The sequence below is a fragment of the Rhinolophus ferrumequinum genome, chromosome 8 (genome assembly GCF_004115265.2).
Source record: "Rhinolophus ferrumequinum isolate MPI-CBG mRhiFer1 chromosome 8, mRhiFer1_v1.p, whole genome shotgun sequence".
Classification (NCBI taxonomy): Eukaryota; Metazoa; Chordata; class Mammalia; order Chiroptera; family Rhinolophidae; genus Rhinolophus; species Rhinolophus ferrumequinum.
This window is the reverse complement of record NC_046291.1, coordinates 12577501-12590837: the sequence shown is the minus strand read 5'-3', so window position 1 is coordinate 12590837 and position 13337 is coordinate 12577501. Positions and strand designations below refer to the sequence as shown.

Genomic DNA, 13337 nt, shown 5'->3' with positions numbered 1-13337 from the left:
ATGGGCATTTCGGTTGTTTCCATGTCTTAGCTATTGTGTATAGTGCTGCAATAAACATAGGGGTGCATAAATTTTTTCCAATTAGAGCTTTGGATTTCTCCAGATAGATACCTAGGAGTGGAAATGCTGCATCATAAGGTAGTTCCATTTTCAGATTTTTGAGATAACTCCATACTGTTTTCCATAGTGGCTGCACCAGTCTGCAATCCCACCAACAGTGCACAAGGGTTCCCTTTTCTCCACATCCGCGCCAGCACTTGTTGTTTGTTGATTTATTGATGATAGCCATTTTGACTGGGGTGTTTTCTTGTTTCTTCTTTCAATGCCAAGGGCTTAGTTTTAATTTTGATCACTTTACAGCCAATTAATTGCCATGTTAGTCATTGTGGTGTTTATTTGTGGTGTTTATTTGCATTTCTCTAATGGTTAGAGAGGTTGAGCGTTTTTTCATATGTCTGTTTGCCATCTGTATGTCCTTTTTAGAAAAATGTCTCTTCATGTCCTCTACCCATTTTTTAATTGGGTTGTTTGTTTTTTTGGAGTTGAGATGAGTAAGTTTTTTATAAATTTGGGATATTAACCCCTTATCGGATATATCATTGGCAAATATCTTTTCCCATTCAGTAGGATCCCTTTTTGTTTTATTGATGGTTTCCTTTGCTGTGAAAAAACTTTTTAGTTTGATGTAATCCCCCATGTTTATTTTTTCTCCTACTTCCCTTGCTCGAGGGGATACATCAGTAAAAATCTTACTCCGGATAACGTCTGTAAAGTTTCTTCCTATATTTTCTTCTAGGAATTTCATGGTTTCAGATCTTACACTTAAGTCTTATTTCTGTCACACAGAACGGTACAATGTGGCTATTCCTACTTGGTTGGCTTTCCTGATGACCTTTCTTTAGGTTTCTTCTATCTCATGGCTCTGCCTTCTTTGGATTTTGGAGTATGTTCCTTTGGCTGTAAACAGGGAAAGAGAGAGAACGGAGACTGACATGTGAGAGGGTGACGTGTGGGAGGGTGTTTATGAGTCAGACCTGCAAATGTGCATATGTTATTTCAACGCACATTCCATGAGCCATAATTCCACCATGAATAAACCCAGCTTCAAAAGAGGCTGCGGAGTGAATTCTAGTTGTATGCCCCAGAGGAAACAGGAAATTATTTGATAAGCAAACAGCTGGTATCTGCCTCATTTTTCAAGCGGTATTTGGTTTCACAAAGCACTGGATCCTCAGCTCAGAACCAAACATGAAGGTCTTATTTCATAGGTAGGTACAAACAAGATTGAAATGATAAGCCTTAGCTAAATGCAGGAAGGAGTCACAGAAATGAATAATTTTTCCAGATTATTAGTCCCTTCTATTCAACACTTACAAAAGAAAAAAAAAAGAAATATTCTTCCCTCTGAAACACATAAGAAATTCCACCTCCAAAATTCAACAACACAAACTCGATAATTCACCCTTTATCTGTGTTCCAGGAGTAGCTCTTCTTTCTCCTCCCATAATGGCACCCTTCATTTAAGGTGCACTCGATGTACTTCACTTGTAACATTAAAAGAAAAACATGCTTGAATGTCATTAGGCTTGTATTTCATACCAGGAAAACAGGCTCATCAAATACTTTCATAAGGGAACACCTTGATCAAAACAAGGTTTAACTAAACAAATGATTAGCACTGGGACCTGATCAAAGCATTCGTGTAATGTACTGATTATTCTTTCTTGTGTATGAGTGGTTCAGGTTAGCTCACTTCCATGTCCCCGTCTTTGACATTCCATTCATTTCAAAGAGCAAGTTCATGGACCTTGTTGGTGGGATATCCAGGTCCAGCATGAAGGTCCCCAATTCTTAGTCCATTTTGATGGTCTAAACCTACGTATCATACTTAGTCTTCTGGCTCAGAACATTCCAACCAGTGGGTTATGGCCCACTTGTTTGCTCTGCGAGACTGATGTCTGAAAATCATATGTAGACACTTAGAAAAAAAAATTAAGCTATTATTTCCCATCAATTCAAAAGGTCATGAGTTGAAATTATATTTGAATAGTGGTTGGATGGCTGCCTCAGAAAAATACCTAAATTTACTAAATATGTATTTTGGCTATAAGATTTTGAATATAGAATGCACCGACAGAGAGCAGAGAGGATTTGAATAAAAGTGTCTACACACGTAACACTTCCCAAAATAGAGTTAGTCTGATTTTTAATTTATAATTTATCATTTTGATGTTCTTTTTACGTATGCAAAAGATTTAAATTTTCTTTCAACTTAATTAGCTAGATGCTTTTATATTTTAAAGAAAATGTGTACAAATTGTTTTCTTTACAACTATTACTATTTTCATATGGGATTACATATTCCTAGTAGAACATAATTGATTTTATTCATTTTTCTTATATTCCTTGATTTCTTCATTCATCATTCCACTGTTTCATTTTGGCTTTTAATACTATAATTAGCTAAAGTCTAACTATTGATAAAATATCATTAAAAATTTGCATCCATTTTTGAAAATATGCTTATTTTTAGATACAGGAAAATATAATTTAATCAAGTCATTAAATATTAATCAAGTCATTAATTTAATCAAGTCTCCCAAATTACTTATTCCTAAATAAGTGAAAGTAATCTTTATATTTTAAGACATTTTACAAGTTTATTTTATTAAGTGAAAATTAATATTTCAATACTTTCAATTTTTGACTGTGCTAAATTTTAAAATTATATATATATATATACGCATATATATATATATATATATATATCTATATTCATTCAACAAATATGTATTAAATACCTACCATGTGCCCAGCATTTTTTCTAGGCACCCAGGATATACAAGGTGTGATCAGAAAATATGGTGAATGTTCAAATTAAAAATAAATGTATTACAGTAAAAGACACATCACCATCAATCCCCATTCGAACACACCCATCCCACCGCTCCCGCCACCCTCTGAAGCAGCTCTGGAAGTCCTCCCCCATGTCTTTAGCTGCACTGTCATGGCTGCCTTGATGTCCTGAATTGATTCAAAATGTTTACCTTTCATGGTCATAAAATTATATATTTATTATACTTATTTTTAAAATTTATTTTCATAACATTCTAAAAATGCAATTGACCCAAATTATTTTTGAAATAATTTTCTGACCATAAAGCCCTACAACTCCATTAGTTCTTTATTCTTCACATTTCTATAGTCTTAAATTTTGCAAGTATTTTCCCACTGTAATGTAAAAATTTTATTAAAAATTTTATTAAAAATTTTATTAATGTACAAATTCAACAGATTTCTTCCCCTCCATAAAAATTTTTTTTTAAACAAGTTTAAGTCACTATTGAAACAATATGAAGGATATCTTACACATGGAACCAAATGTCCTCATAATTCTTCCTTTTTCTTCAGTCTAAACGTCTACTTCAAAATATCATCAAGTAAGGTATGCTGGTATCTTCCTACTAAACATCCATGTTACACACAGAATCAATGAACATCCGCAAGTACAAACTATGAAGCAAAATTCTCTTATAAGTTATAACAATATCAGGTGTAGCTCATGAAGCTCCTCAAAGGTAAGCCTAACAATTTAGCCTAGGTCCACATAACACACAATTGCAGAACTGCTCGTGTTACGAGCCTCCATGGAAACTCTCAACATTTGCAAAGGAAAGAGAAAACATGCCACTTTTGAATAATACTATTAGTGAACAGAGGACACGTCAGCCATGGACATAATTCTAATCTGGAAGATAGTCAAATCATAAATGTATCATCTCAAGATTTGTTATTCTACCCTTGTTAGGAACTATGCTGTTAAATCCACAAGAGAAATGTTTAGAACATTATTTATTCTATAAAGTAGCAAAACAAACTAGTTAACAGAAGAGGAAATTAACATTTGAAACAAATAAGTTATGATGGAAATACTACATAAGTTATGTAGTGATGGCACAAATACAAGGTGAAAACTTTGAGCCTCAGTTAATGTGTGAGCTATTCACGAAGATCGTATCAAAAGTAAAACTTCATCTGTAGGCCTGAATTTGTCATGAAATAGTGAATCTATTATAATACAGTCCTAGTCTTACAGTCCTTTCTGATTTTAGCTTCACATAACAAACTAGATTATCCTTGTTTAATGCCAAAGTACACTGTCTGTGGATAGAGGTTTTTTTCAGGAGTTTGTCAAGAGTTAAAATAAGAATTGAAAAAAATTTTAATGATCTTCGTTTTCAAATTACTGAAAAATAGTCATTGGTTTGCTTTATTTACATTCCAGAGCATCTGATTGAACTTAATCCAAAATTGTGTGTGTGTCGGGGGGGAACCATGTGAAAAAATGTATTAACACTTTCCAATAAAGTGTAGAAAAGTGAAGTTAAACACAGTTCACCAGTGATGTTTCATGGGAATTACTATATAAATCCAAAAGAATTATTAGGTTGAGAAGAACAACATCTGTATATGTTTGATGAAAAACTTTATAATTATTTTATGAGACTTGATATGGAAAACAGTTTGAGTGAATTAAACATTCATTTGCTTTATCACAATAAATGCCAACTTCACATTTAATATAAAAAGAGTCACCAGATTTAAAGAATGATCGCATCATTAACCACATGTAAAAAGATTAGATTATCCAAATGTGGGTGAATGGTGAGAAAGAGATCAAAAGGAACAAAGCAATAAATACTCTTCTCTCATTTGCTGTCCTCTGCTTGTGAAGTTTCTCCTTGATGATAAGTAGTAAAGAAATGAAGAGCTCATGTTAAAGGAAGTGCACCAGGAATTACCAGTAGCAATTTCAAGCATAAACTCTAACTTAAAAAAAAAAAAAAAGTCATGAAAGCACAGTCAAGTTCCTCATTTAAAAATTTAAAAATATTTTATTTTGAAGTTTTATACAAATTTAATATATATTATAATTTTCTTTCACTTGGTATTATAATTACATATTATAAAGAAAACATAATGATTATTTTCACCAAGACCCACATAAGATGTCCCGCAAGTTCTTCAGATTTACCTCACAGTGCCATATCATTATGTCCTTTTTCTATGTGTGACACTGACATGAAGCCTGAGAAGCCCTGTCTATAGCTAGACAGTGTCTAATATGGAATTCTCCAGATCTGTGTAGTACATTCGAATGAGGTTCAATAAATACCTTCATCCAAAAAAGGTGGAAAACTTCAAAAGAATCAGAAAAACTGTGAAGGTTTTACAGAAAGTCCATCTTCACTAAGCTGTTTTTAAAAATAGTTCCCCCATATTAATAACAACAAAAAGCTGCACCACAAACGCAAGACCTAAAGTAAACACAGGGATCAAAAATGACAGTTAAACTTCAATCTGATGCCTTAATTGTAACATGATTAATTGAGGAAATATGAGACTAAGAGGCCAATAATTGCTTTACATACTAATCTGAGTTATTTCCATTTGATGATGGTTATATTGAGGAACTGGTCAATGTTTTCCTTCTGTTCTTCAGCCCTTGCTATTTTTGCCTACACATGTCTGGTAAGATGAATCAAAGAAGGCGTTTTTTTCCCTCACGTTCTCCAAAGGTTTACCTTACGGGGTCTCCTAGAGAATCCAACAACAAGCATATTCTTAGAGCACTTGAGTGTCCCTCACCACTCCAGTAGGAATGATACCAGACCTCAATACTAACATTGAAAATGCACGGGTAAGACAGGGCACCAAGATGGAGCATGACAAGCTATTTCCTAGCAATGCCTGATCACATTCACTACCTGGTTACATAGAACTTTCATTCCAGGAAGCATGAATGTGACATATTCACAATAATAATGGCCAGCAGCAAATATTTTCTTTGGGGGTGAGGAAAGGAAAAAGAAGAAAAGGCATCTACCACAGAGGCAGCAATAATATTAAATGCTCTATGTAAACCTAATAAACAGTAAATCGTCAAATATCTTAGACATTAAAATGTATTTGAAACAAAATCTCTCAAGCAACTAAGAGTGCTTAAAACGTAAAAGATTATTAAAATAGTAGCAGTAATAATAATTATTACTATTGTTATTCATCTCCATTATACTATTTTTATAATAAGGAAAGTCATAGACACTGTATGATGTCTAAAAACTTTAATAAATATATAGTTTGTAGAAAATGCAACCTTATTGAATTGTCCCTTATATTCAATTAAAAGGTAAAATTGAAACCTCAGCCAAGATAGCAGCTTCCAAGGCCTCAAAAATGCTTAAGTCCTATACTATCTTTGGTTCTTTTTACTTTATTCCAACCCTGAAAAAATAAATTCAGGACATTAAAATCAGATACATTGTATCTGGACTGAAATTACAGTATTGTTAAGTGTATTAAAAATGTCTAGCGTTATGTATGAACTCTAAACTATTAACATAATTTTGAATTATCATACTGTTTTAAGAGCTAAACATTTAGAAAAGTATTGATACAAGATATACCTTACATTCAAAATCATGGATTATTAAAATACAGTTGTCAGCCTTTCAGTAGAGGATCAAATGCAACAAAACCATATTACAACAAATGTATTTAAATTAGCTTAAAAATATTATATGGAATTAATACATTGCAAACAAATGTTCAGTCTATTGAGTTATAGAGCAGTTATTTTAACATCCAGAGCTACAGTAAGTAATCATATACAGTATAATACAGACATGTAATCATGATAAACATGTTAAACAACTTTAATCTTTGCTAGTTAACAAAAAAATCCCTTTTAAATTATTTTTGGCATGGTGCCGGAGGCTCTCTCAAATAACTGGATGCAAGGCATTGTTTCTTTACAAGTCCACAACAGGTAGCACTCAGAGTCTTCAAGGAGATGTACAGTTAAAACGTAGGCTTGTTCATGTATTCTTCCAATGTCTGAAAGACCACAATAAATTAGAACATTTTTCCCTTAAGCCACAGCCTTGAGCACTGTGAAATATTTTTCATTTTTTTACTTATTTCTTTGAATTATTCAAAAGTAGTTTTGAAAAGTATACATGGACATAAATCTTTCAATTTTTATCAAGAACGATGGTTCAAAATTTGAGTATAATTTTTATACACATCCATATGACTGCAACTAACTTTCAACTGAGAAGAAACTAAGCTTGATCATTAATGGCTGATAAGAGAAATGCTAAAGCATTTCTGCCAAGATATCACTGTGGACTTCAGATAAGTGTGTCTTGCTGAAATAATCGTGAGGATTACTGCCAGACACATGTAGGAGAGAAATCCAAATTCTATTTGTATAACATATGTATTGTAAGAGATATTGTACAAAAAATCTTTAGTACACTTATGGCCAAGATATAAAGGATACACAACTATGATTCTTAAATTTTCTTCCATGTATTTTGAAAAGACTTTCCTCCAAAGTATACAAATTATGTTTCTTCATCTTCCTCATCAGTTACCAAGTTTGCTAAAACGCCATAAGGCCATAATTTTTTTCCAGAACTTTTTTAAATGTTTAAATGGGCTCGCAATTACAGACAGAGTTCAAAGTTATAGTGATGTTATTGAGTTGGTGCAAAAATAATTGTGGTTTAAAAGATTAAAAACAGATGCAAAAACCACAATTACTTTTGCACCAACCTAATATAATACAAGCACTTTACATGCACGATGGATGGACTTTCTTTTTCATGGTTTCCTATAATATATATTTGCGTAACACAGTGGCCACTGGGTTGAATCAACAAGGGAGACGGGGCAGGTGGGGGTGGTGGATGAGGCTTAGGTAACACTCCTGCCTCTGACATGTTGAACGTGTTCTTTAGCCTGAACCCCAAGGTGTGTGATTTACTTGCATCTGCCACAAAGACATCAACCAGTATGGGCCAAAAAGACAAGTCCAAAGCCACGCAAGATTGCTCAGAGGATACTAGTGTTACAAATCGTGTGTTCTAACTGGTTTCCACCAGCTCTATTTAGAATTGCAGTGCTCCTCTGCTGAAAATATTAGGTTGGTGCAAAAGTAACCGCGGTGTTAAAGGTTAATAATTGCAAAAACCGCAATTACTTTTGCACCAACCTAATACATATGGTGAGTCATCCACACTTTCCTATCAAGCTCTTGCACCTCCTAGGTGAGCACAGGCCAAGAGAAGCGCATGACCTAAGACCTCTGCCCTGTATTTCCTCCTGCAGGCACTGCCCAGGTTTTTAAACTAAGCAATGGAATCACGCTGGCCAGGGGCCCGTGCCCGTTTTGTGACACCTAAAGTTTATACCATTTAAAAAGGAGTACAAAGTTACAAATACAAAACTGGGCATAACGTTGATTTAGAATGAGAAAAGAAATGACAGTAGATTACGAATTTTTTTAAAGATGACAAATAGCACACGATCCAGAGCAACAGCATATGGTTTTCCATCATTAAGCGCTCGGCACAGCTGTATAACATCTTATGTTCATTGCACGGCCGTATTCTTTGCAGTTAAGAGGTGTTACCATTGCAAACTTGACTATATGAGCTTAGAACCTTGCAAGGGGCCTGGGCGAGTAAAGGCCCTACGGTTGTCACATTACTGGCTTCATAGTTCCCTGGCCTCTGGTTATGGGCACTGTCTCCCACCACTGGTTAATTCCATATGCTACCGTGTTTCCCCGAAAATAAGACCTAGCTGGACCTTTAGCTCTCATGCATCTTTTGGAGCAAAAATTAATAGAAGACCTAGTCTTATTTCAACATAAGACAGGGTCTTATCTAACATAAGATCGGGTCTTCTATTAATTTTTGCTCCAAAATACGCATTAGAGCTGATGGTCTGGCTAGGTCTTATTTTCGGGGAAACACGGTAGTGACTTCTGGGGCTGCCCTTTCTGAGCCCTGCTGTTACTCAAATTCTGTGAACCAATAACGGATGAGGTTGGAATTTTCTTGAGCTTGCTACTTTAAAGATTGGAACAGCCTTAAAGAGCTCTGCCCTGGACTTTCACAGCAGCCCTAGAGACTGTGTCCTGGGACCCCTCTGTCACCTCCTGGCACTGTAGTGTTTCTGTGCATTCAGCACTGTGCATGCTACGACTTTTTGCTGCATTATGGTTTGGCTTAGCTGCTAACATGGTTTGTGATTTAAGTGTGACAGTGTTGGGGTGCACCTGGCCATTTCTCATCTACACATATACATGTGACATTTCCTACTGCTTAAACTAATAAGGTACCACTTGACCCTCCCTTCTGAACTTGCTGTCTGATTCTGTGGTCAAAACATCTTCTGTTTGTCGCCCCCACTGGTAATCCCACGAATTGCAACCTCTGCAGTTGACAGTCACTATCTTTTTTCTGTTTCTTTTTCTTTCTAATCACGTTGCACCTCAGTCCACAGGTCTTAGATGTTACCTTCAAAATAAGGTTCACCTAACGTCATTCCCAGCCTATTCAATTGTTCAGTTCTTTTCCATATGATCAATGTCTAGCCCCAGTACACTCAGAACAAGCTTTCAGCATTTGTAAATTTAAGATTATGTATTTTCTCACTAAATATGGGGAGGCAGCCTTTTATTCTGAGAAACTTTTATTACATAGGGATAAGGGGAAAGTCACAAGGGTTACGTTGAGGTTTTCAGCTGGACTGAAAGTGAAAGCAATGTTACAAAGGCCTTCCTTAAACTTTAGCAACCACAAATACCTGCTTAGGTCCAGAGGACAGAAAAAAAAGCAGTAAGTTTTCTTTTCTTTATGCAATTGTATTACATGTGCTCATTCATTCTAAACGTCTCTGATGGATATATAAAGCAAACCTATACAAAGTCAATTTTCTAGCCAGCTTCCCAAATGTCCATTGACTTAGCTTAAGTAATATAGGACAAACGAACACTGATAATGCTGTTCGATTTGGCAGGTGCTGTTAATTCAACAAGGGAGGTTTAGAAGGCAGTCATGACACTGCCCACTCACTAGGGGGGCATGGGGGCTAAACAGGGGGTCCCCTGAGACCTACCCATCAAGATCTTCCACTCAATCACCAGGGACATGAACTACCAGTTAGCATTTAATTGTGAAAGGGCTCTCTTGTGGAACTAGAAGTACCAGATACACTGCAAGCTCTTTAAAACTCTTTCCTATGCGGCGGGGTGGAGGGGGTAGGATGGAAGATTCAAAATAACCCAGGTGTGTCTTGACCCCAATTCAAGAAGCGCTAATTACTGAAGTGCCAAAAGACCCTGTTTAAAGTCTGTTTCTTCTATAAGGAGATTCCACGGTAAAGGCTCTGAGGATGAAATTATAAACAACCCCCTGGCATATTTTAAGAAAGGCGGTTCTGTGGAATTTCCAAACCACTGATTTCTCAAACACGTTGTAAAATTCCCTTTCTGTGGCATTTGGAACGAGCCAAATAAACATCAGATAGTTGATGTGCATTTTTTGAGGTGAGAACACCTCTGGTAATAAATGCACCAGCCTCCAAGTAGGCACACGCAGAGGCTGACAGGTACCCACTCAGACACACGTCTTCCTCAGTGTCCATGCACCTGAGGACTGGTTCCCTAGATGGGCAAGAGCAAGTCATCAGCTCAGGTGTGCAAAAACAGTTGCTGGGAAATCATGCCTCATGTTGTTTTATTAATTTAATCAATCTCTTATTTCCAAGCAGCAGGAACAAAGGCTTTAAGGCCAATTTTTCAGAGACACTTGCTAACGCACCAGAATTTCTTGACCTGTTATGAAAACAGGAAGATAGAAAGACCCAGTGATGCTGTGGGGAAAAGTACCTAGAGGTGATGCGTCTGGGTCGGGTCATCTCATTGAGGAGGGCAAAGGTCAGTAGGGTGACATGCTCTTTGTCACAGTGTCCCTGGGAAGTTTGAAAGGACTATGCAGGTATGTTCCCTCATTAGTACAAGGCAAATCTGGACTGCATCTAAAAGAAAAGTCTCACTGTATTTTATATGAACATCAGAGTCAGGAAGGCAACCAAATGGATGCTTCAGGGCCCATTTAGACCTAGGCAAGCAAGCCACAGGAGTCCCAATTTATTTATGCAAATCGGAGCGCACTACAGCCACCCCAGGGGGTGTAAGGAATTTTAATTAAAATGATAAATGCCATCTTCAATAATAAAGCTCTAATATCCATGGCAAATGAAATAATGATGCCCTGCTATTCTTTCCCAGGGCAGCACAGATATTTTAATGAAAGTCTTTTTATACCGCTCATAAAATTATTCTTGAAAAGAATAGCACCAAGTATTTGATAGCTTTTTGATAGTGAGGTATCCTCATTAAAAAGCTCAAACATGAAGAGCAAAGACTCTGCAACCCTACTGCCTGGGTTCAAATCTATTCCACACCTACTAGCTGTGTGATATTGAGCTTGAGCAGGTCATTTAACCTCTCTGTGTCTTAGTTTACTCATCTTTAAAACAAGGGCAACAACACTACCTATCAGAGTTGCTGTGATAATTAAATACATTAATACATGTAAGTTGCTTAGAAATGCTACCCAGCACAGAGTAACACTCAGTAAGTGTTGGCCAGTATATAATTACCATCACCACCACCACCACCACCACCACCACCATCACCACCACCACCATCACCACCACCACCATCACCACCACCATCACCACCGCCATCACCACCGCCATCACCACCGCTATCACCACGGCCACTGCCGCCACCACTACCACTGCCACTATCACTATCACCGCCACCACCATTATCATCATCATCATCATCATTTCCCATTGCATGAGAAACTGAGTACTGACCTCCTGCAACATATCAGAATCTTCAATAGCTTTGACAGCGGTTTTCTTGGATGTTTCCTGAATTTCTCCACCCATTATAAACTCGTCCAATATAAAATATGCCTTTTCAAAGTTAAAGATAATATCCAGCTCACAGACCTGGTAGGACAAAAAAACAACAACAAAAAAATACTTTGATAAACCTGCATTGGAATCAGGGGAAACACTGGCAAGTGTCTGAAGCATTTCCAACAGTTACACTAAAGAGGCATACCAAAGATAAAAATATCAGATGGTATGTTAAGGGCAGAAAAATAGGACTAGGGAATTCCAGGCTTTTAATAAAAGCAGCAAAACCACATTCTATTAAAGCAGAGCATGTCCTTGGGTGATATTGTTTAGTGTCACAACAAGGAATTTGAGACCCGGTAGAGGAATGAGGCAGCCCAGCTCATCTTTCAATCTGCAAAATGAAAGTTGAGTACCTACCATATTTCAGGCATGAGGGCAGCACTTCATTTCTCCTGCTTTCTGATCTGTAAGTCTTGGCTCCCAGCTCTAGGACTCTCAGACGCTCACTCTTCAGAGCTCAATTGTGCTAATTTTTCTCAAAATTTTGTCACAGGCCAGTGGCTCTCAAACTTCAGAATGTGTCCAAATCACCCAGAAGGCTCATTAAAACAGACACTGCTGGGTCCCACTCCCAGAGGTTCTGATTCAGTGGATCTGGGTGAGGCCTGAGAGTTTGAACTTCTACCAGGTTCCCAGGTAATGCTGATACTGGACATGTCGAAAATCATTGTCACTGTCATAGAGCAGAGTCTGATAGATTTGGTTAAATGGAGCAAGTGGCCAGACGACTCCCCATCATTCAAATAAGGCTCGTTTCCAACTCTTTAACCAAACAGTCACTCAGGCATCCTCCTTGCTGTTTCCTGCCTGCATATCCCTCAACTCGCTGACACTTGCCATACCCTCTTGAAGGTCTGCTAACTGAAAGTTTTCAGTCCTCCCCCACCTTTATCTTTTAGCAGCATTTGATACTCTTCACCATCTCTTTCTTGAAAATGACCTCTCTCACTCCCTGACGTTGGCAATCCCATTCAATGCTTGTTCTCTTCCTCCATCTCTGATGATCCTTTCTCAGGCTCCTTGGATACCGTACATTTGTTTAAGAAGTATTTACAGAGTGCCTGGGACATATCAATCAGCAAAACAAACATCTCTGCTCCATGCTGCCTACATTCTAGCAATCTATCTTCTTCTTAAATATTGGGGTTTCTCATAAGAAAAAAAAAATATATATATATATACACATACACATATGTATGTATGTATGTATTTTTCTTCCTTTCTCCGAGACCTATATTTTCTTTGTAATACCTGTATTCTCCTAGACAATCTCATTGACTTTCCACAGCTGTGTCTAGCACACAGGTGGCTTAACAAACCTAGATGCCTGGCCCTGATCTCCTTCTGGAATGCTAGTCCAATATTTTCACCTGCTAACCAGACATCTCTGCCTGGATATTCCTCAGCCCAAGTCACCATGCCCCAAGAAGTCAAGCACATTCTTTTCCCTTTAGTCCCAATTTTCCTTTGGAAATGCAGCCTCT

The 13337-nt window shown here is 37.0% G+C and overlaps 1 protein-coding gene across 1 annotated transcript in view; it reads right to left on the bottom strand.

Annotated features, from left to right (window-relative positions):
- Positions 1–4919: 4919 nt before the first annotated feature.
- Positions 4920–13337, bottom strand: part of AP1S3 (adaptor related protein complex 1 subunit sigma 3) — a 62556-nt gene continuing 54138 nt past the window's right edge. Inside the window, exons 4-5 of the mRNA XM_033113111.1 lie at positions 11743–11880; positions 4920–6897 (exon numbers count right to left, since the gene is read on the bottom strand). Of these exons, the coding sequence (XP_032969002.1) occupies positions 6862–6897; positions 11743–11880 (174 nt within the window). The 3' untranslated portion in view covers positions 4920–6861. The remainder of the gene's footprint in view (positions 6898–11742; positions 11881–13337) is intronic.